The sequence below is a fragment of the Rutidosis leptorrhynchoides genome, chromosome 9 (assembly GCF_046630445.1).
Source record: "Rutidosis leptorrhynchoides isolate AG116_Rl617_1_P2 chromosome 9, CSIRO_AGI_Rlap_v1, whole genome shotgun sequence".
Taxonomy (NCBI): Eukaryota; Viridiplantae; Streptophyta; class Magnoliopsida; order Asterales; family Asteraceae; genus Rutidosis; species Rutidosis leptorrhynchoides.
In genome coordinates, this window is record NC_092341.1 from 51,795,849 (window position 1) to 51,818,079 (window position 22,231).

The 22,231-nt window shown below is 30.0% G+C and overlaps 1 protein-coding gene across 1 annotated transcript in view; it reads right to left on the reverse strand.

Annotated features, from left to right (window-relative positions):
• Positions 1-14,461, reverse strand: part of LOC139868045 (uncharacterized) — a 184,134-nt gene extending 169,673 nt beyond the window's left edge. Inside the window, exon 1 of the mRNA XM_071856383.1 lies at positions 14,165-14,461. Coding sequence (XP_071712484.1) covers positions 14,165-14,461 — 297 coding nt within the window. The remainder of the gene's footprint in view (positions 1-14,164) is intronic.
• Positions 14,462-22,231: the final 7,770 nt, after the last annotated feature.

Genomic DNA, 22,231 nt, shown 5'->3' on the forward strand with positions numbered 1-22,231 from the left:
CAAATGATTCTGTTTCTGATGAAATCTTTAGCGAATACCTTGCTTCCGACTCCAAACCCTTGCGAACTAATTTTCTTCACCATCCTTCGATATTAGAAATTTCAAGATATCATCGTATCTTTCATTATAAATATCTTCCATATTTTTGAAGATATTTTCATAACTATTCTTGTCTGAAATCATTAATCTCTTCGTGCTATCAGTGTTACATCATATAGAAACTGTTAGTTTCTATATTCTGTAAACTTTCGAGCTTAAAATATGAATGTTATTGAAGTAATGTTGGGAACTGATGCATGAGTTGGTATAATATAATGACACTTGATCAACGTGATTATATTACAATAAGTCATGCTGAGTTTCTAAATGGAACATGATGATTCACAGATTATAACGTCATCATGTGTCATGTTACATAACTCTTTCATTCTGATTAACTTCTGAACATATCAAGAAACTATATTCTTGATAGTTCTATTCTCAGTGATTTAGGTAATTTGACAAATCAAATCGCGCGATTACGTTCTTTCTTAATTAGAACATTAAGTTCATTCGAAATTCCATACTTACGAATTCTGGACCGTTACTCGCTTTACTAGAGGTCAGGAGGATAATAAAAAGGAAAAGAGCTCCAAAATATAAGAGAAAATATAAAGCCCAAAAACAACACGAAAGTTACAAACCATGGATATTAATACGAATGGCAATATAAAGATACGGTATAACTAAGAATAGTATCACCCCAAGGTAATAGTAGAAGTAAACAAATTTTTCTGATGGAAGATTAAAAAGAAGGATGACAGAAATGATAATTAGGAAAATCTCAGGGTTTAGAATTGGATTAAGCATTTTCATAATCTTTTAAATTTGGGGATTGTATAGAAATGGTGAGAATAAGGGAAAGGAAGAGCTTAATTTATAATGAAAATATCAGACAGAGTAATCAAGGCAAATCACCGTATTTAATTATAGAGATCTTAATTTCCTTACTCGCCGAAGAATCAAATCTTTTAGATTTCGAAGATTTTCTTTAAATCCCTTGAATTCTGGAATTCAACCCTGACTCTGTCAAAAGTTAAAATGAATCTTTACTTTCCTATTTCACTCTTTGGTGATAGCTTCATTCGTACTCTTCGAATAATTGAATTATTTTTATCCATATTACTCAATGATGATAAAACTCAAGTTATCAACTCATATTCGTCATGAAAATATTTTTATTGTTAGCCATGACCACCTCACTCAAATTTCGGGACGAAATTTCTTTAACGGGTAGGTACTGTGATGACCCGGGAATTTCCGACCAAATTTAAACTTAATCTTTATTTGATTTCGATACGATAAGCAAAATCTGTAATGTTGAGTCTCGAAAGTTTTGAAACTATATTCATATAAACAATTATCCTTCGACTAGTTCCGACGATTCACGAACAATTGTTTGTAAATAAATATATTTATATATAATTATAAATATAAGTATATATATTAATTTGGATTTATAATACCATTTAATCAATTAAATTAAAAATGTAGAGAAATATATATATATGAATTCCATGCACAATTAATATATTATGTATGTTGTAATATATAATATATATACATGTTAAATAATCAAATATGTTATCATATAGTATAAGTATTATATAAGTAGTAATATGTAACATTATTGTAATAGACTTAATTACAAGTTAAAAATTTAATTATTATATTACTCTCATTATTAATAATGATATCAGTATTATTAATTTAATATATAGTTTATATATATACATATATATAAATATGAGATTTGATAAGTATAGATTATTATAACAATATTATTATTATTACTCTCATTGTTATTATTAAAATTGATATTGATGTTATTATTGTAGAATTAATATTATTATAATACATTATATATTTTATATAGATATAAAAATTGAAACATGTAACTTGCAATTACTAGTATTAGTATTATGTATTATCATTAAGAATCATTATTAATGATATATATCCTCCTTATTATTAATAATATAAAAATAATACAATTTATTAATATTATCATTAATAATATCATTATAAACCTTATTATAATTGTTAATATTATTATCTTCATTAGTGTTAATACCATTATTATTTTTTTTACCATTATTATTAATAGTATTATTATTATTTATATACTTATTATTAGTATTAATAGTATTATACACTTATATATATATTTATGGATACATATACATATACATTTACGAAATACAACTAAACATATAAAGATACATATACACAGTGGCGAATCCAGGATGAAAACCCGACGGGGTCCCAAAAAAAAATTTCAAAGCTTACTGTATTTTAAGGATACTTTAGTGGTTGTTTACCCAAAAAAAATCATCAATTTTTAAAATTTATGGGGTCCTATAACTAAATTTAGTGGTGTCCTATACAGTTTGATTACTACATCATATACAAATTTTCAAAAATAGTGGGGTCATAGGACCTCACCTCCTATTAGCTAGAATCGCCCCTGCATATACATAGTATATATTTATACATATACACTGATTTGTACGTACCTACAGAATTATATATAATTTGGATTCATTGTTATTACTTTTATTTAACAAAATACTGAATCAAATTCAGCTTCTTTTCACAATCAAACTGTTGATGATTTATGTCCCTGTCTCCAATTCATACAATGCATATTCCATCCAAAAGAGCAAATCCAAAATCAGTTAGCACTCATTGTCTCCTTTTTAATTTTTTTTTTATTTTCTTTGTACCTGATCAGAATATCCTGTCTATAATTTTGTCATAAAATCGGTTCAATCACAGTTGTAAAAGGATACCAGATGAAATTACACTATCAATTATCCATGTTAACTACTCTAATCTGGCGAGATAATCTGTATATATATATATATATATATATATATATATATATATATATATATATTTTCTTTCTTCTTTTCCCAGCACTACATATCTCTGTTTCATATATTTTTATTCAAAACTCGAAATCGAATTAATTATCAAAATCTAGAATTGAGGAGTTGTTAGGATTCATCTATTAAAAGTATCTGCAAACTTTCAAAGATTATTTTTACAGAACGAAACCGAATTTTAAAGTCAAAGTTTCGATTTTTAAAAGTCAACTGATTGTTCTTGGAACGAATTCGAAGATTTCGTGATGTTTTAAGTGTAATTGTCAACTCAAAAAGTTTCTGGTAATGAAATACAATATGTTTCGTGTTATAATTTTAGCCTAAAACATTTTCAAAATCAAAATCATCAATTGTGTTCTTATTGTTTTCAGCGACTGTTACAGCTCCTTTTTTTTAAATTTTCCTGTTAAGAAATTCAATCCAAACACTCTCAATTAGTTCCTGTTTCATATAACGGTCTCCATTAAATATCATGTGATGATTATTGCTTTGTTGGAAACGATTTGAGGTCTGATTGAAGATGAAGGTGAAGAGAATGGAAAACAGACAGGGATGAGTTAAATAAAATTTAGGTTGAATATATTTCAGAAAAACAGAAAGGGTCGGATGGTAATGAGTGTTAGCGATATAGCGGGAGGTCGTGGGTTCGAGTCCCGGCGGTGGTCTTCTTTTTATTGAATTTCTCTTCAAAGGTTATAACTCTTATTATTATTAATATTATTATTATCCTTATTACTATTATTATTATTATTATTATTATTATTATTATTATTATTATTATTATTATTATTATTATTATTATTATTATTATTATTATTATTATTATTACTATTATTATTATTATTAATTCTATTGTTATTATGGTTAAGATTAAATATATAAGATAATATACATATATGATTATAGTTATAGTTTGGAATATTGTTATTGTTATTATTATTAATTAATATATGTATTATTATTATTATTATTATTGAAATGATTATTATACTTAGTATCATTATTACTATTATCACTACTACCATTAGTAATAAAATTATTATAGCTATTATTATTATTAGTATTGGAATTATTATTATTATTATTACTGAAAGTAATATTATATTTAAACCTGTCGTTTTTGTTAAAACTAGTATTATCAATAAAAGTAACAACTTTACTATCATTATTATTATTAATAATATTAACAATAATATTATTATTATTAAAATTATTATGATTATTAAAATAAAGGTTTTAAAGATATTACTAAAGTTATAAGTATAAAAAAATAAAAATAAATATTTTATATACAAAAATATATTCAAATTACATAACTTAACTATACTAATATATCTATATATAAAATAAAAATATATAAATAAATAATGAAACTTAAAAATTATTAAATATAACAAATACATCATTAATAATAATATATAGATTTATTCGATTACGAGTAAATGTTTTAATATATATATGAATGATATAGGTTCGTGAATCCGAGACCAACCCTACATTTGTTCAATGTCGTCATATGTATTTTTACTACAAAATACAATAGGTGAGTTTCATTTGCCCTTTTTACTCTTTACACTTTTGGGCTGAGAATACATGCAAATGCTTTATTAACTGTTTTTACAATATTTATATGCGTGAGCTTCATTTGCCCTTTTTACTCTTTACACTTTTGGGCTGAGAATACATGCAAATGCTTTATTAACTGTTTTTACAATATTTATATGCGTGAGTTTCATTTGCTCCCTTTTTAAATGCTTTTGCAATATATATTTTTGGGACTGAGAATACATGCGCTGCTTTTATAACTGTTTTACGGAATAGACACAAGTAATCGAAACTACATTCTATGGTTGAATTATTAAACCGAATATGCCCCTTTATAGTCTGGTAATCTAAGAATTAGGGAACAGACATCCTAATTGACGCGAATCCTAAAGATAGATCTATTGGGCCCAACAAGCCCCATCCAAAGTACCGGATGCTTTAGTACTTCGAAATTTATATCATGTCCGAAGGAGGATCCCGGAATAATGGGGATATTCTTATATGCATATTTTTAATGTCGGTTACCAGATGTTCACCATATGAATGATTTTTGTCTCTATGCATGGGACGTATGTTTATGAGAATTGGAAATATGAAATCTTGTGGTCTATTAAAATTATGAAATGATTCTTTATGATAAACTAATGAACTCACCAACCTTTTGGTTGACACTTGAAAGCATGTTTATTCTCAGGTACGAAAGAAATCCTTTCGCTGTGCAATTGCTCATTTTAAAGATATTAATTGGAATCATTCATGACATATTTCAAAAGACGTTGCATTCGAGTCGTTAAGTTCATCAAGATTATTATTAAGTCAATTATAGTTAGATATATTATAAAATGGTATGCATATCGTCAACTTTTGATGTAATGAAAGATGGTCTTTTCAAAAATGAATGCAATGTTTGTAAAATGTATCATATAGAGGTCAAGTACCTCGCGATGTAATCAACTGTTGTGAATCATTTATAATCGATATGGACTTCGTCCGGATGGATTAGGATGGGTCTCTACAATATGCATCATGTTAATGTCGGTTACCAGGTGTTCACCATATGAATGATTTTACCTTAATGCAGACGAGAGGATTCTGCTTGAGGATTATGTTATTAAAAGAAAATCTTGTGATCTATTAAAATTATGGAAATGATTATTATGATAAACCTATGAACTCACCAACTTTTCGGTTGACACTTTTAAGCATGTTTATTCTCAGGTATTAAAGAAATCTTTCGCTGTGCATTAGCTCATTTTAAAGATATTACTTGAAGTCATTCATGGCATATTTTAAAAGACGTTGCATTCAAGTCGTTGAGTTCAATAAAGATTATAATTTAAGTAAATGACAGATTAGGTCAATTAAAGTTTGGATATTATGAAATGGTATGCATGTCTGTCAACTTTCGATGAAATGAAAGTTTATCTTTTAAAAACGAATGAAATGTTTGTAAAATGCATCATATAGAGGTCAATACCTCGCGATGTAATCATATGTTATTGTATTCGTCCTTATGGATTAGGACGGGTCGTCTCATGTGGTATCAGAGCGGTGGTCTTAGCAAACCAGGTCTTGCATTAGTGTTTCTAATGGATAGTTATTAAGGTGCATTAATGAGTCTGGACTTCGACCGTGTCTGCATGTCAAAATTTTTGCTTATCATTTTTGTCGAAAATTACATGCTACACATCTTACTGCATTGATTGCATGAATAGTGTATAGACAAAATTCATATTTTAGCGTATCTGATAATTCATATTCTAGCGTATCTGTTACTGTAGATTTGCCTGACATATGCCGTAAATTCCTCCGTAATCAACGAAATCTTTTGTTCTATATATATATATATATATATATATATATATATATATATATATATATATATATATATATATATATATATATATATATATATATATATATTCTATGTAATTAGAATACCATCCGATAGCCAAAAATCATTTCATATTGAAAAATCCTTTATTCGAAAGTACGAAATGGGACTCGTCACTAGTTCAAGTTCTTCGGAACCCGACAGCTATTCCGACATGGATGTTTACCTAAGCTCTGGAGGCAGCGTCACCAGAATGAATCAACCAATCAACCATCCCCAATTCATCTGATGAGTTCGTAGTCGACTTAATTAATGGAGACGAGAAGAAGACGATACTTTCCATCAACCAAATTTCCCTCTTAGCAATGAACCTGAAGCACTCACCGGCGAACCAATCCGAAACACCATTTTCACCTTCATTATCCGAATATCTCGCCATGAATATATACTATCTCAAATTCAAAACCAACCGTAAATCATCCCGGAGTAATCGAAGAAGTCAACAAGCTTCGCACCCGAGTTGTAGCCTTAGAAAATATGGTGCAACACATACCAGCTTCAGCAACATCACCGGCACCAACAGTACCACCAACATCAATATTATTACCACCAACAACTCAAGTTTCAACATCACATGCCTCAACATCTCATTCTGTACCTCGAGTATAATCATCGTTCTACATGACGTTCTACATCATTTATCTTCGTTCGATATGATGATTATGTAATCTCTAATGTTTTAGAGATTATATATTCTTGTTCTAATGGTAAATCAAATGAGTTTAATATCATATTGACTCATTAAATCCACGATTGCATCTGAATAAAATATATATATGTAAGTATATTTTCATAAAGATTGTAATTAAAAATTCTTTTATACAAATTGTTAATGGTGAAAATATTTTACCGGGTAGGTAATACCCGAGGAATATTTAGATTTCACATTAATAAGTTACACTGTACATTCTTCGAATCTGATTCAATAGTCATTTACTATCCTACTTACATCCACAGATATACGTATCCGTTCACCGCAGAATAACCATTTTCATTCAATTTTATATTTGGATTTTGATATATCAGAATCCAACAAGTGTCATAATGAAGAAAACATTGGACAAAATAAAATTTGTTAGAAACAAACAAATTAATTATGAGAAATTTTGTTAAGAATTCACGCTAACTATTCCTAGCTAACTGTTCCTAGCTAACTGTTAATTCTGTATTACATTTTATTTATCGCAATTTATTTATCGCAATTTAATTATCGCAATTTATTTATCGCAATTTAAATTCTCGCAATTTTATTTATCATCATTTAATTTCTGTTATTTATTTTACGCACTTTAAATATCAAGACACATATACAATGTTTTGACATATCATATTGACGTCATATATATATATATTATTTGGAATAACCATAGACACTCTATATGCAGTAATGCTCTAGTTAGCTATACAGGGTTGAGGTTGATTCTCAAATAATATATATACTTTGAGTTGTGATCGAGTCTGAGACATGTATACAATGGGTCACGATAAGTATTAATTAATTCAAATATTATATATTAAACTATATATGAATTATTGAATTGCTAACTGTGGACTACTAACTGTGGACTACCAACATTGGACAATTAAAATGAAATAAAATATTGATTATAACATATGAAACTAAACAATTCTTCAAGTTTACCACTTGATTTCATCTTAAACCTCATTTGTATCTTGACGATTACAATCTGCGTTCAAACCTTTCATAATTCTTGAAAACACCTCAATCGAGGGAATGAACCAACCGCACTTCATCTACGGAAGGAAAGATTTATGCATATAGTTATTCACCTGAAAAACTCTCAGAACCTGAGTAAACGTTTGGCACGTATCTGTGCTAACTCCTTTGGGCGTTGTTATTACCAAAAATAACTTTTCAATCCCTTTTCAAAATAGCCAATTTTGTCACAGCTCCAGCAAATCAATTTTGCCTTTTCATTCGGATTTGCCTTATTATAACTTTGATATATACGTTTGCCTTTTCGTCATCGTTACCGGGGAACCTTTTATACCCCATCACATTAGCAGTAAACTTACCAGCAACTTCATTATTTATTGGCTTAAGTCTCTCCGAAGAACCATTATATTTGTTCATTAAAACCTATTCATATACTCATCCACATCTTATAACGAGAATTACCACATCAATTATCGAGAATTAGCAATCAGTATTTAGAAATCTCGCAGCATGTCTACATCAACAGTTATATGTATACATATAACCTTTATCTCTTAGAATAATGACCTTCTATTCTGTAATTCTGAAAAGTACCCAGTCTACGAATCAATAGTCTGAATTTTGAAAAGTTGAATGAAGCAACAAAAACTGTAAACGACCTTAACAGCCAAAAGTTTGATGATAAAGAATTGTATGTTGGCAAGGCTCAGAAATGTTGGAACTGGAAAACGGATTGAGCAAACTATGAAGGAGGCTGTGGACAAATCACAAAGACTAAACCTGCCTTCAAAGAATCCAAATGATTCAGTATCTGCTGAAGTCATTAACGAATACCTTGCTACTGACTCTAAACCTTTACGGACAAATCTTCCTCATCATCCTTGATATTAGAAATTCTAAGATATCATCGTATCTTTCATTGTAAATATCCTCGATATTTCTGAAGATATTTTCATAACTATTCTTATCTGAAATCATTTACCTCTTCGCGTTATCTGTATTACATCATAAAGGAAACTGTTTAGTTTCTATATTCTGTAAACCTTCGAGTTTAAATTATGAATATTTTTGAAGTAATGTTGGGGACTGAAGCATGAGTTAGTATAATATAATGACACTTGATCAATGTGATTATATTACAGTAAGTCATGCTGAGTTTCTAATGGAACTTGATGATTCACAGATATTAACGTCATCATGTGCCATGTTACACGACTCTTACATTCTACCTAATCTATGAACACATCAAGAACATATTTTCTTGATAGTTCTATCTTTTCTCTTAAATTTTGATAATATAACCAATCAAGATCGTGCTATTACAATTTCTCTCTTAGAATGTTAGCTATGTTCATTTCAATTTTCATACCTATGAATTCTGAACCATTATTCGCGTGACTTAAAGTCGGGAAGAGAAAACAAAAGTATGGAACTCTAAAATATAAAGGAAATGAGAAGGGTGGATTTATAGTGAAGTATCCGACAGAGCAATCAAAACAGATTATCGTATTTAATCAAAGAAGATCATATTTCCTTAATTACCGGAGAATCAAATCTTATTACAAAATTTTTCTCTAAATCCCTTGAATTCCAGAAATCAACCATGACTACGTCAAAAGTTAAGAAGAATCTCTATTTCTTTATTTCAAACTTTTGCGATAGCTTCACTTATACTCTTCGAGTAATCGAATTATCCTATCCATATTACTCAACAGTAATAAAACTCTATTTATCAGCTCATATTCGTTAGGAAAACATTCTTACTGTTAGCCATGACGATCTCGATCAAATTTCGGGGACGAAATTTCTTTAACGGGTAGGTACTGTGACGATCCGAAAATCTCCGACCAAATTTAAACCTAATCTTATTATGATTTCGACACGATAAGCAAAGTCTGTAAAGTTGAGTCTCAAAATTTTTGAACTGTTTTCATATATTCATTTGACCTTTGACTAGTTCCGATGATTCATGAACAATTAATTGTAAATAGATGTTATATAAGTTTATATATATATATATATATATATATATATATATATATATATATATATATATATATATATATATATATATATATATATATAATTTGAAAAAGATTATATGATTTAGTTATTAAAAGTAAGGATGTGAAATAAAAATAAAAATATGATATTATGATAATTAATATTTAAAACATATATATATATATATATATATATATATATATATATATATATATATATATATATATATATATATATATATATATATATATATATATATATAAAGTATATTAAATATATATTTTGTGAATTCGAATCTATTTAGTAAACAACAGTAACCCTCAATTGTCATTCGATTGATATTAAGCAAGTTAAAATTCAAACTTATATGATTTTAAAATAAATGGTGTTCCGAAAATGAGTTCTATAAATTTTAGGCTTACTAAAAATGTATTTAGGATCTAGTTATTAAATTTTAACACTTTTTATATTTTACCCAGAATCGAGCGGGACAGTTGATGTAATATTTATTTAATAAATTAATGATCGAATTTTATACCATAATGACCGAAATAAATAAAGATAATTACTGTGAAAGTTTGGGATTTTTCCGAATATATTTTTATCCACCACTGATTAACAATGGAGCACGAAATCCAGTCCGTGAAAGGAATAGTAATAGGGCGGCTATATTATTTTAACATGTTTATTACTATTATTATTATAATATTATAAAAGTTAGATATTGATGTACCGTGTATATATTCCCACTACTAATTCACCTGTACTGTCATTTATTTCTTTTCATTATATAATACTCCTTTCAATGATTTGTGGGGAAAACGAGATCCTGTGGAGACATGAAGTCTAGGTAATTAAAAATTATGTCGACATAGTAACAAGGAGTGATGGCTAACTACTAAGTTCACACATTTTTCTTTCCTCATAAATTTATTCATGTGATTAGTTATCCCCACTAATATTATATAGATATACTTTTGTCTAGTGTGCTTTTTGTTTTCTTTTATTAGCATACTACTGTCACCTAACATTTCATATTTATATATGTGCCTACGTACTTGAACACAAAGCAAACACCTATAACCAACCGAGAACACTGTCACCACGTTTCTATTTCTCATCTTCGATCACTATAAACCACACAACCATCAGCCATCATCATCTTGGTTCACCACCTTGATCGATCTCAATCACCACCCCACACCCACGTTCACCTTTCATCACCAACAACCTCATCACCTTTCGTCATTCAAGAACCATCACCACCTTTCTACCATCCTTCTATTTTTCTGTCGAGCCAACAATAAGAAACACAAAGCATAAACTATCAACCCAACACCACAACAATCACCTTAATCCTCGGCTAACCACGGCAATCGAGAACCCAACCATATCAATACCATCTGATTATCAAACTCCAACACCACAACAAATATTGTCAAACACCTCCATAACTACTTAAACCTGCCTTCCTGTTTCAGGTTAATCCCAAAACCAAAACCATCTTTTAAAATCTGTTTTGTTGCTATACCCGAGACTATTTTATGAAAACTGACCACTATATATTTTTTCCCCTTTATCCTTTCTCATCGTTGCATGGTAAAAATTGTTGCAACATAAATTTTTTTCTATTTTATTTTAATGGATAGAAAGGAATATGTGGGGCACGGGTCATATATGTCCACAATTTAAAGTTCAAGTTGATTGAATTAAAGTATCTTTATAAAACTCATTATAATTTGCGGAATATATGGGACAAATTTCAGCATCATGGCCGACAAGTTGGGAAACAATATAGTTTTGGATTGTATGATATTTGAGAAATACAATTCAATATAGATGAAGACATGCAATCATATGGCTACTGTTGTTTTTTTTTCTTTTTCCTGCTGCCTTTTTAAAACAGAATCCTATAAATCCCAATCTATATAACCACTATTGGGCCACGAACTAAATTCATAAATCTTACATGTTTCGTAGGGCTAAATTTGTAATTGGGCCGTGGATTGTTTATGCTGTTGGGCCGAGACCCAATCTGTGGTGGCTGTAAAAATTGAGTGACATAAAGATGATAGAGATTTAAAGGATAAAAGGAATTAAACTGAGATTAATTTTAGAAACATGAAACGGATTAGATGGTTAGCGGTGTGGTCGAGGAACGAGAGGTCGTGGGTTCGAACCTTGGCTAAGGTGTTTATTTTGTTTTAAAGGCTTGTCTTCAAAGGTTGTACTCTATTTTTATTGTTATTATTATCATTATTATTAAGTAGTAGTATTATTATTATTATTATTATTATTATTATTATTAGTATTATTATTATTATTAAGTGTTATGAAAAGTATTATTATTATTATTATTATTATTATTATTATTATTATTATTATTATTATTATTATTAGTATGGTTATTATTAAGTGTTATGAATATTATTGTTATTATTATTATTATTATTATTATTATTATTATTATTATTATTATTATTATTATTATTATTATTGTTATTATTATTATTATTATTATTACTTTTACCATTGTTATAAATACTACAACTATACCATTATCATTAGTAATAAAAATTACTATTATTATAGTTATTACTATTATCAGTATTATTATTATTATTATCATTACTAAAAGTATCATTATTTTAAAATTTATAATTAGTATTTTCATTGAAATTAACATCTTTATTAAAATTGTCATTTATTTATCATCAAAACTATCATTATTAACTGATAAATAATTTTGTATATAAAAACATATTTATTACATATACTATAATTAAATTAATACTTCATATAGCTATATATCAGACATATTAATATTATTTACATAAATAATTACACATTACGAACTACTGATTTTTAAACATAATACTAATCTTATATATAGATATATTAACATAACTAAATGAATAGATATATATATACAAAATAAATATGTATTTTAAGATATAATATATATAAATAAAGTATATGTTTTAAAATGGAATTCAATATAAATTCTATATAACTACAAATATATAAATAATATGTATTAATAAATGATATTATGTGATTTCCATCATATGTATTAATAGATATACAATTGATATAGGTTCGTGAATTCGAGGCCAACCCTGCATTGTTCAGTATCGTGAAATATTGTATCGTGAGTTTCATTTGTTCCCTTTTTAAATGTTTTTGTAATATATATTTTTGGGACTGAGAATACATGCGCTGTTTTATAAATATTTGATGAAATAGACACAAGTACTCAAAACTACATTCTATGGTTGGATTATCGAAATCGAATATCACCCCTTTAGCTTGGTAACCTAAGAATTAGGGAACAGTACCTCTAATTGATGCGAATCCTAAAGATAGATCTATGGGCCTAACAAACCCCATCCGAGGTACTAGTACTTTGACTTATTATTATACAGACGAGAGGATTCTGTTTTGGGGATATTCTATATGCATCTTGTTAATGTCGGTTATCAGGTGTTCACCATATGAATGATTTTACCTTAATGCAGACGAGAGGATTCTGCTTGAGGATTATGTTATAAAAAGAAAATCTTGTGTTCTATTAAAATTATGAAAATGATTATTATGATAAACCTATGAACTCACCAACCTTTTGGTTGACACTTTTAAGCATGTTTATTCTCAGGTATTAAAGAAATCTTCCGCTATGCATTAGCTCATTTTAAAGATATTACTTGAAGTCATTCGTGGCATATTTCAAAAGACGTTGCATTCAAGTCGTTGAGTTCAATAAAGATTATAATTAAAGTAAATGACAGATTAGGTCAATTAAAGTTTGGATATTATGAAATGGTATGCATGCCTGTCAACATTCGATGAAATGAAAGTTTATCTTTTAAAAACGAATGAAATTTTTGTAAAATGTATCATATAGAGGTCAAATACCTCGCGATGTAATCATATGTTATTGTATTCGTCCTTATGGATTAGGACGGGTCGTCTCACCTTCCATGGCAATTCAAACGAGTAGCTGACTTGTTAAAGATGCCAATTCTAGACGAGAATGACCCATTCTTGTTTGATCTTTGCAAAGATGCGGGGCTGGAGATGCGTCGATATGAAGACGTGATGCTATGTCTTGGCAACCTCCGGTGTTATTAGCCATGGGTTAACAAAGTTCCTGTAATTTTGTCCAATGGATAGGGCAGGCTCTCGCCTCGCCTGATGTAACCTTTTATAATGTAAGTAATCTTCCTTTACATTTCTGATTCTACTTAAAATCACTTTCGCGAAAACGGATTTCTCCAATGCTCTGAGGCGTCCTTCTGTCCAAGGGTTGGAGTTTAAGAGGATTAAAGAGTCTGATATGCTAGAAGGTGACCCTTGTAAATAGCAACTTATTGCCTCATCAACAAATGCTGCAAGTGACACAAACGCCACCATGCAAGCCGAAACGTCTACTCCATTCACCAATTCAGATCCCGTATCCGTTGCGCCTCCATCACATGAACATCCTCCCAAATATGCCCCTGAGAAGTTTATTGTGACTCCCGCAGGGCGTAAGAAGCAAAATACCATCAAAGAGGTTGCCGAGAGAAACCTCAATACTTTCGAGAAGCTGCCCATCACTGGTGGGTATTTCATTAACCCTGAAAATAATGTAGCTACGTCACCAGTTCCCAGTGGCAGAAACTAATTAAAGTTTTTATGTCTGTAGACCTGGTATCACAGGATCCAACCATCAATTTGACTTCTGAATATGATTACCTTCAATTGCACCAGAACCAAAAGCACAACGATTTCCTCCTCCGACACTTGCAAGCATTTGACTTGGAGGGATATAACAAATCAGAGGTGCACCTGTCACCCGGTTTTGACAAACATCTAACCTTCAGCAACCTTGACACCATCTAGAACATTCCTCACAACGACGCCATGTCGCACTTTTATTATTTACAAAGATGTGTCCCTCCGATTCTGATAGATGAGATAAAAAGATGTCTGATAACGCAACCCATCACGTCAGTGTGCAACACATCTGCTATAGTGTTGTCCTTAGGTCCAATAACATGGACCAAAGGTTTTGCAGGAGCGAGTTAGTTAACAAGGAAATTGTGACGCCCCGTACAAAATCAATGTGTACAGATCATCAACAACATCTCCATTACACGGTTACAACACTACATGTTGTTTTAAAACAAGTTTGCATTCATAAAAAGATAACGTTTTTACCAACGTCGAATGTTTTACAAAAGGTAACGTGCTTCTACGAATAGAAAGCATTAACATAAGTACGTGACACAAAGGTCATTACAAAACCATTGTTCAAATGTAACATAAGTTGTGAATGCAAAGTAAAAGTTCCATGATCGAGACATCTCTAAACAATGCAGCGGAAGTCTAACACAGCAAGTCTATAACAGCGGAAGCAACAAACGTCTAAGCACCTGAGAGATAACATGCTTTAAAATGTCAACACGGATGTTGGTGAGCTATAGTTTTATTGTAAACAAAAATGTAATGTAGACCACGAGATTTCGTATTCAAAACAGTATGAAAAAGTATATGCTTAACCGTGGGCACTTGGTAACTAACTTAACGTAAAATAATATATCACCCCCTAAAAGTACACTTGGCGAGTGCGTTAAAACAGACGAAGTATTAAACACCCGTTAAATGTGATAACGCTAAAAACGAACATATATTTCATAGCATTATTCCTCAAGAAAGACAAGCTTTTAGTTGCAATTGTTCTATTTACAAGTGATATTCGTTTAAATAATAAAAGGTGAAGACAAAAGACAGATTCGACGAATTGAAGACGCAAACGACCAAAAAGCTCAAAAGTACAAAAGACAATCAAAGAGGTTCCAATTATTGATAAGAAACGTCTCGAAATTACAAGAGTACAAGATTCAAAATGCAAAGTACAAGATATTAAATTGTACGCAAGGACATTCGAAAATCCGGAACCGGGACCAGAGTCAACTCTCGACGCTCGACGCAACGGACTAAAAATTACAAGTTAACTATGTATATAAATATAATATAATATATAATTAATTATATAAATTATATATATATTATATTTATATAATAAACCGTCGGTAAACAAAGAGCCAAAATGGAGTGAGCTGTATTTACAAACTCCGCGACTCGCGGAGTTTGAAGGCAAAAAAGGTCGCGAGTCGCGGAGCCCCAAATTCTGAAACTCCCTATAAAAGCAAACGAATTCTGATCGCAAAAAAAAACATATAATTTATCTCTCTCTCAATATATACGTAAATATATATATATAATTTATATTTTAATTTTAATTTTAAATCCTAATAATAAGGGTATGTTAGCAAATGTTGTAAGGGTGTAAGTCGAAATTCTGTCCGTGTAACGCTACACTATTTTTAATCATTGTAAGTTATGTTCAACCTTTTTAATTTAATGTCTCGTAGCTAAGTTATTATTATGCTTATTTAATCCGAAGTAATCATGATGTTGGGCTAATTACTAAAATTGGGTAATTGGGCTTTGTACCATAATTGGGGTTTGGACAAAGGAACGACACTTGTGGAAATTAGACTATGGGCTATTAATGGGCTTTATATTTGTTTAACTAAATGATAGTTTGTTAATGTTAATATAAAGATTTACAATTGGGCGTCCCTATAAATTACCATATACACTCGATCGGACACGATGGGCGGGGTATTTATATGTACGAATAATCGTTCATTTAACCGGGCACGGGAATGGATTAATAGCCACTAGAATAATTAAAACAGGGGTGAAATTATGTACAAGGACACTTGGTATAATTGATAACAAAATATTAAAACCTTGGGTTACACTCAGTCGACATCCTGGTGTAATTATTAAACAAAGTATTAAAATCTTGTTACAGTTTAAGTCCCCAATTAGTTGAAATATTTAACTTCAGGTATAAGGATAATTTGACGAGGACACTCGCACTTTTTATTTATGACTGATGGACTGTTATGGACAAAAACCAGACGGACATATTAAATAATCCAGGACAAAGGACAATTAACCCATGGGCATAAAACTAAAATCAACACGTCAAACATCATGATTACGGAAGTTTAAATAAGCATAATTCTTTTATTTCATATTTAATTTCCTTTATTTTATATTTAATTGCACTTCTAATTATAGCACTTTTATTTATTGTTATTATATTTAATTGCACTTTTAATTATCGTACTTTTTAATTATCGCAAGTTTATTTTATCGCACTTTTATTATTCGCAATTTCATTATCGTTATTTACTTTACGCTTTAAATTAAGTCTTGTATTTATTTATTATTTTACATTTGGTTTTAACTGCGACTAAAGTTTTAAAATCGACAAACCGGTCATTAAACGGTAAAAACCCCCCTTTATAATAAAAATATTACTTATATATATATATATTTGCATTTTTATAAAAGTAAACTAATATACCGTTAAGCTTTGTTTAAAGATTTTCCCTGTGGAACGAACCGGACTTACTAAAAACTACACTACTGTATGATTAGGTACACTGCCTATAAGTGTTGTAGCAAGATTTAAGTATATCCATTCTATAAATAAATAAATATCTTGTGTAAAATTGTATCGTATTTAATAGTATTTTCTTGTAAAATTTAATAGTATTTTGTACACCCCGCTGCACACATCAAGTATTTTTGGCGCCGCTGCCGGGGAACTCTTAAACGCCGGAAGCGCAACGCTAATATAAAGAAGAAAAAAAGATTTTTAGTTTACTTTTATTAAAATTCGTTTTTATAAAAATATGTTTTAAATATTTGAAAATATAAAAAGAAAAACAAAAATATAAGTATTTTTAAGATTTTGTTAAATATTTAAGTTTTATAAAGTTTCTTTATTTTTATATAAGTTTTATTTAAGTATTTTGTTTTTATTTAAAACATATAAAAAAATATATATATATAAATCTAGTTTTAAGATTTTTATTTATAAAATTATAAAGTAGTTCTATTTTTATTCTAATTTTTAAAATATAAGTTTTTATTATATAAAAATTTTAGATTATAAAACAGAAAATATAAAATAAAAAAAATAAAAAAAGCGTCAAATTTAAAACTGTACCAGAGTTGAATTTTGGAACCCCGCGACTCGCGGGGTTTGCTGCTTGGAATACCGCAACTCGCGGAGCTACCCTGACACCGACAGAAACCCTAATCTGCATTTAATTACGGGTAATTATTAATTATTATTATTATTAACCCTAATTAATCTTTATTATTATAATTAGTTTTACTTTTTATTTAATTTATATTTTAGTTAAATTAGTTTAATTAAATTGTAAAATTAATAGTTTTAATAAATAAATAATATAAAAATAATATTTTTATAAAAATTGTACTTTTTACAACTTTTTGTATATTTTTATATTTTGTCCCTTTTCAATCGTTTTAACGTAATATTTGTATTTTTAGCTCATATTTAGTTTTAAACTTAGTTTTTGCCATAGTTATTTTTACTTCTAGATTTTTAGGCTTTGCCGTAAAATCCCTTAAGTGCTTTTTCTTTAGACTAAGATTTAGGTGCTTTAGAATTTTGCGACGCCTTTTTAAGTTTTAGTTTCTTTTTAAGTTATTTCCATTTGGGATTTAGTTTTTCCTGTAAGCTTTAATATTTTTAGACGACTTTTACCTATGTATCAATTATCATTCCAATTAGTAATCTCAATTTGCGATTATAATTTTAAGTTAGTTGTAGTAATAAGGTTAGGTTAGTCAAGTGTTTTTAAGTTTTATAAGTTTCTTTTATTTTTCCGTCACCTTTTATTTTTCAACCATTTTTCTTTTTCGACCTTTTTCGACACGCTCTTTTTCTTTCTTATTTCTCGATATTCTAGTTTTTAGGACATATATTTTTATTCTACTTCTTATCTAAATTTCTTAAAATTACGAAAATTTATTTTAAGTGGTTAAATTGATAGACATCAAAATTTTCTGGTTCGTAGTAATAGTTGGATTTGTACGTGGACCGGGTTATTGGAGCCAAACAGTCCTCAATTATATTGAGACCAAATGAATCCTGCCCCTCTGCTACATCTTTTGGCTATTCGAAACGTGGGCAAAATCAGAAAAGTCTATTGATTGGATAACTCATTATAATTTTTCTTTCCTTTTAAAAACTAATAGGATATTCAGTGAATGCACCGAGCAAGACGTTCACCACCTTTTGTACGTTCACCACCTGTAACTAGATCAAGACATTTAGCAAATATTACCACCGTTGATTTTTCTTTAGAATCGTCATCCAGTCGACCAAGTACTCCAGTTCAAATTTCCGATAATCCATTTTTTGAACCCGACCTCACAATTGAGAATCCGGAGAATATTCAGGAACGATTCGTAGATCCTGAACCATTAAATTTTCCTCCAGAACCACCAATCATTCAAACAGAGATTGTTGAGGAACGAACCATTAAATCAGAATCCTCTAGTGATTCCGATTCAACAAATTCAATTATGGAGAATCTGGAACCTTTAAGTATGGAAGACCGAATGAGAGCTAAACGCACTGGCCAAGGTCACGCAATTACTCATCCAGACATTAATGCGCCAGATTATGAAATCAAAGGACAAATTCTACACATGGTGACTAATCAATGCCAATTTAGTGGTGCGCCGAAGGAAGATCCAAATGAACATCTACCTACCTTTAATAGGATCTGCACACTATTTAAAATCTGAGAAGTGGAGAATGAACAGATATATCTCATGTTATTTCCCTGGACTTTAAAGGGAGAAGCCAAAGATTGGTTGGAATCGTTACCTGAAGGGGCAATTGATACATGGGACGTTTTAGTTGAAAAATTTCTTAAACAATTCTTTCCTGCATCTAAAGCCGTAAGACTTCAAGGAGAAATTGTTACGTTCACACAGAAGCCGAATGAAACTCTATATGAGGCGTGGACTAGATTTGGAAAGTTGTTAAGAGGATGTCCGCAACATGGTTTAGACACCTGTCAAATAGTACAAATATTCTACCAAGGATGCGACATCACTACAAGGAAAGACATAGATATAGTAGCTGGTGGTTCTATTATGAAGAAAACCGAAACTGATGCTTACAAATTATTGATAACACTGCTTCCCACTCACATGAGTGGCACCAAGAAAAAGATATCGTTAGATCATCTAAAGCAGCTAGAGCCGATTCTAGCCATGACTTAGATTCCATTTTCGCAAAGATAGATGCTGTCGAGAGACGAATGGAAAAGATGACTAAAGATATTAACTCAATACGAATTAGTTGTGAGCAGTGTGGAGGACCACATTTGACAAAAGATTGTCTCAGTATTGAATTAACAATGGAACAAAGAGAGAATATTTCATACATAAACCAAAGGCCTGGAAATAATTATCAGAATAATTATCAACCGCCAAGACCTATTTACAATCAAAACCAGAATTATAACCGAAATATTCCATACAACAACCAACAAGGTCCTAGCAATCAACAAGTATCCAATAATACTTACAATCAGCAAAGACCTAATTTTCAAAACAAACCACCACAACAAACCGATGATAAAAAGCCGAATTTAGAAGATATGATGACGAAGCTAGTTGAAACTCAAACGCAGTTTTTCACATCTCAGAAACAAACTAATGAACAAAATGCTCAAGCATTTAGAAATCAACAAGCTTCTATTCAAAATCTGGAACAAGAAGTAAGTAACCTACCAAGATTAATAGGTGAAAGAAAACCAGGAAGTCTACCTAGTGATACAAATGCTAACCCCCGGAATGAAACAGCTAAAGCCATTACCACAAGAAGTGGTACAACACTTAAACCACCTGAAATACCTGTAACTTCTGATGAAGCTATTCCTACTCCACAAGAACCACAACCTAATCAAGATAAGGAAAAAGAACCGGTAATTGAAAAGATTAATGAAGATAACACAGTTAAGGCTAAACCTTATGTTAAACCATACCAACCACCACTTCCTTACCCGAGTAAAATGAAGAAAGAGAAACTTGAAGCCGAGCAATCCAAATTCTTGGATATGTTTAAACAGATAAATGTAAATCTTCCTTTCATTGATGTGATTTCAGGAATGCCTAGATATGCTAAATTCTTGAAAGATCTAATCTCAAATAGAAAGAAAATGGAAGAACTCTCGGCTGTTACCATGAACGCTAATTGTTCAGCAGTGCTGTTGAATAAGATACCAGAAAAACTATCTGATCCAGGAAGTTTCACAATTCCATGTTTTTTGGGTAGTCTTAGTTCAACAGAAGCATTGGCAGACTTAGGTGCTAGTATAAATCTAATGCCGTATTCACTATACGCTAAACTAGACCTTGGAGAATTGAAACCAACCAGAATAAGCATACAACTAGCCGATAGATCAATAAAATATCCTAGAGGGATAATGGAGAACATGCTAGTTAAAGTTGGTACTTTAGTATTTCCAGTAGATTTTGTTGTTCTGGACATGGAAGAAGATTCTCAAGTTCCTCTCATATTAGGAAGACCATTCTTAAACACGGCTAAAGCAATGATAGACGTGTTCGGTAAGAAATTGACCCTAAGTATAGAGGATGAGAGTGATACCTTTTCAGTTGATAGAGCAATGCAACAACCACAATCTGCAGATGATACGTGTTATTATATTCAAACCATAGATGCACATGCAGAATTATTAGAAGAATTTCCAGAATTACAAGGAACAGGAGAATGTTCTTTAGGAGAAGGTAATGAACCAATTGATGAAGCTGAAATGTTAGCTACACTTATAGCTAATGGATATGAACCAACAACAGAAGAAATTCAAATGCTAAAAGAAGAAGACAGATATCGATACAAATCATCGATAGAAGAACCTCCGAAATTAGAGTTAAAGCCACTTCCAAACCATTTGGAATACGCTTATTTACATGGTGAATCTGAATTACCTGTAATAATATCGTCTTCTCTTACTAAAAATGAGAAATCACAACTCATTTCTGTGTTGAAAGCTCATAAACCAGCCATTGCATGGAAGATTCATGATATTAAAGGAATAAGTCTTTCGTATTGCACACATAAAATCCTTATGGAAGAAGGTCATAAAACGTATGTGCAACGCCAACGAAGACTAAATCCTAATATGCAAGATGTAGTTAAAAAGGAAATTATTAAACTGCTAGACACAGGTCTAATTTATCCAATTTCTGATAGTCCATGGGTAA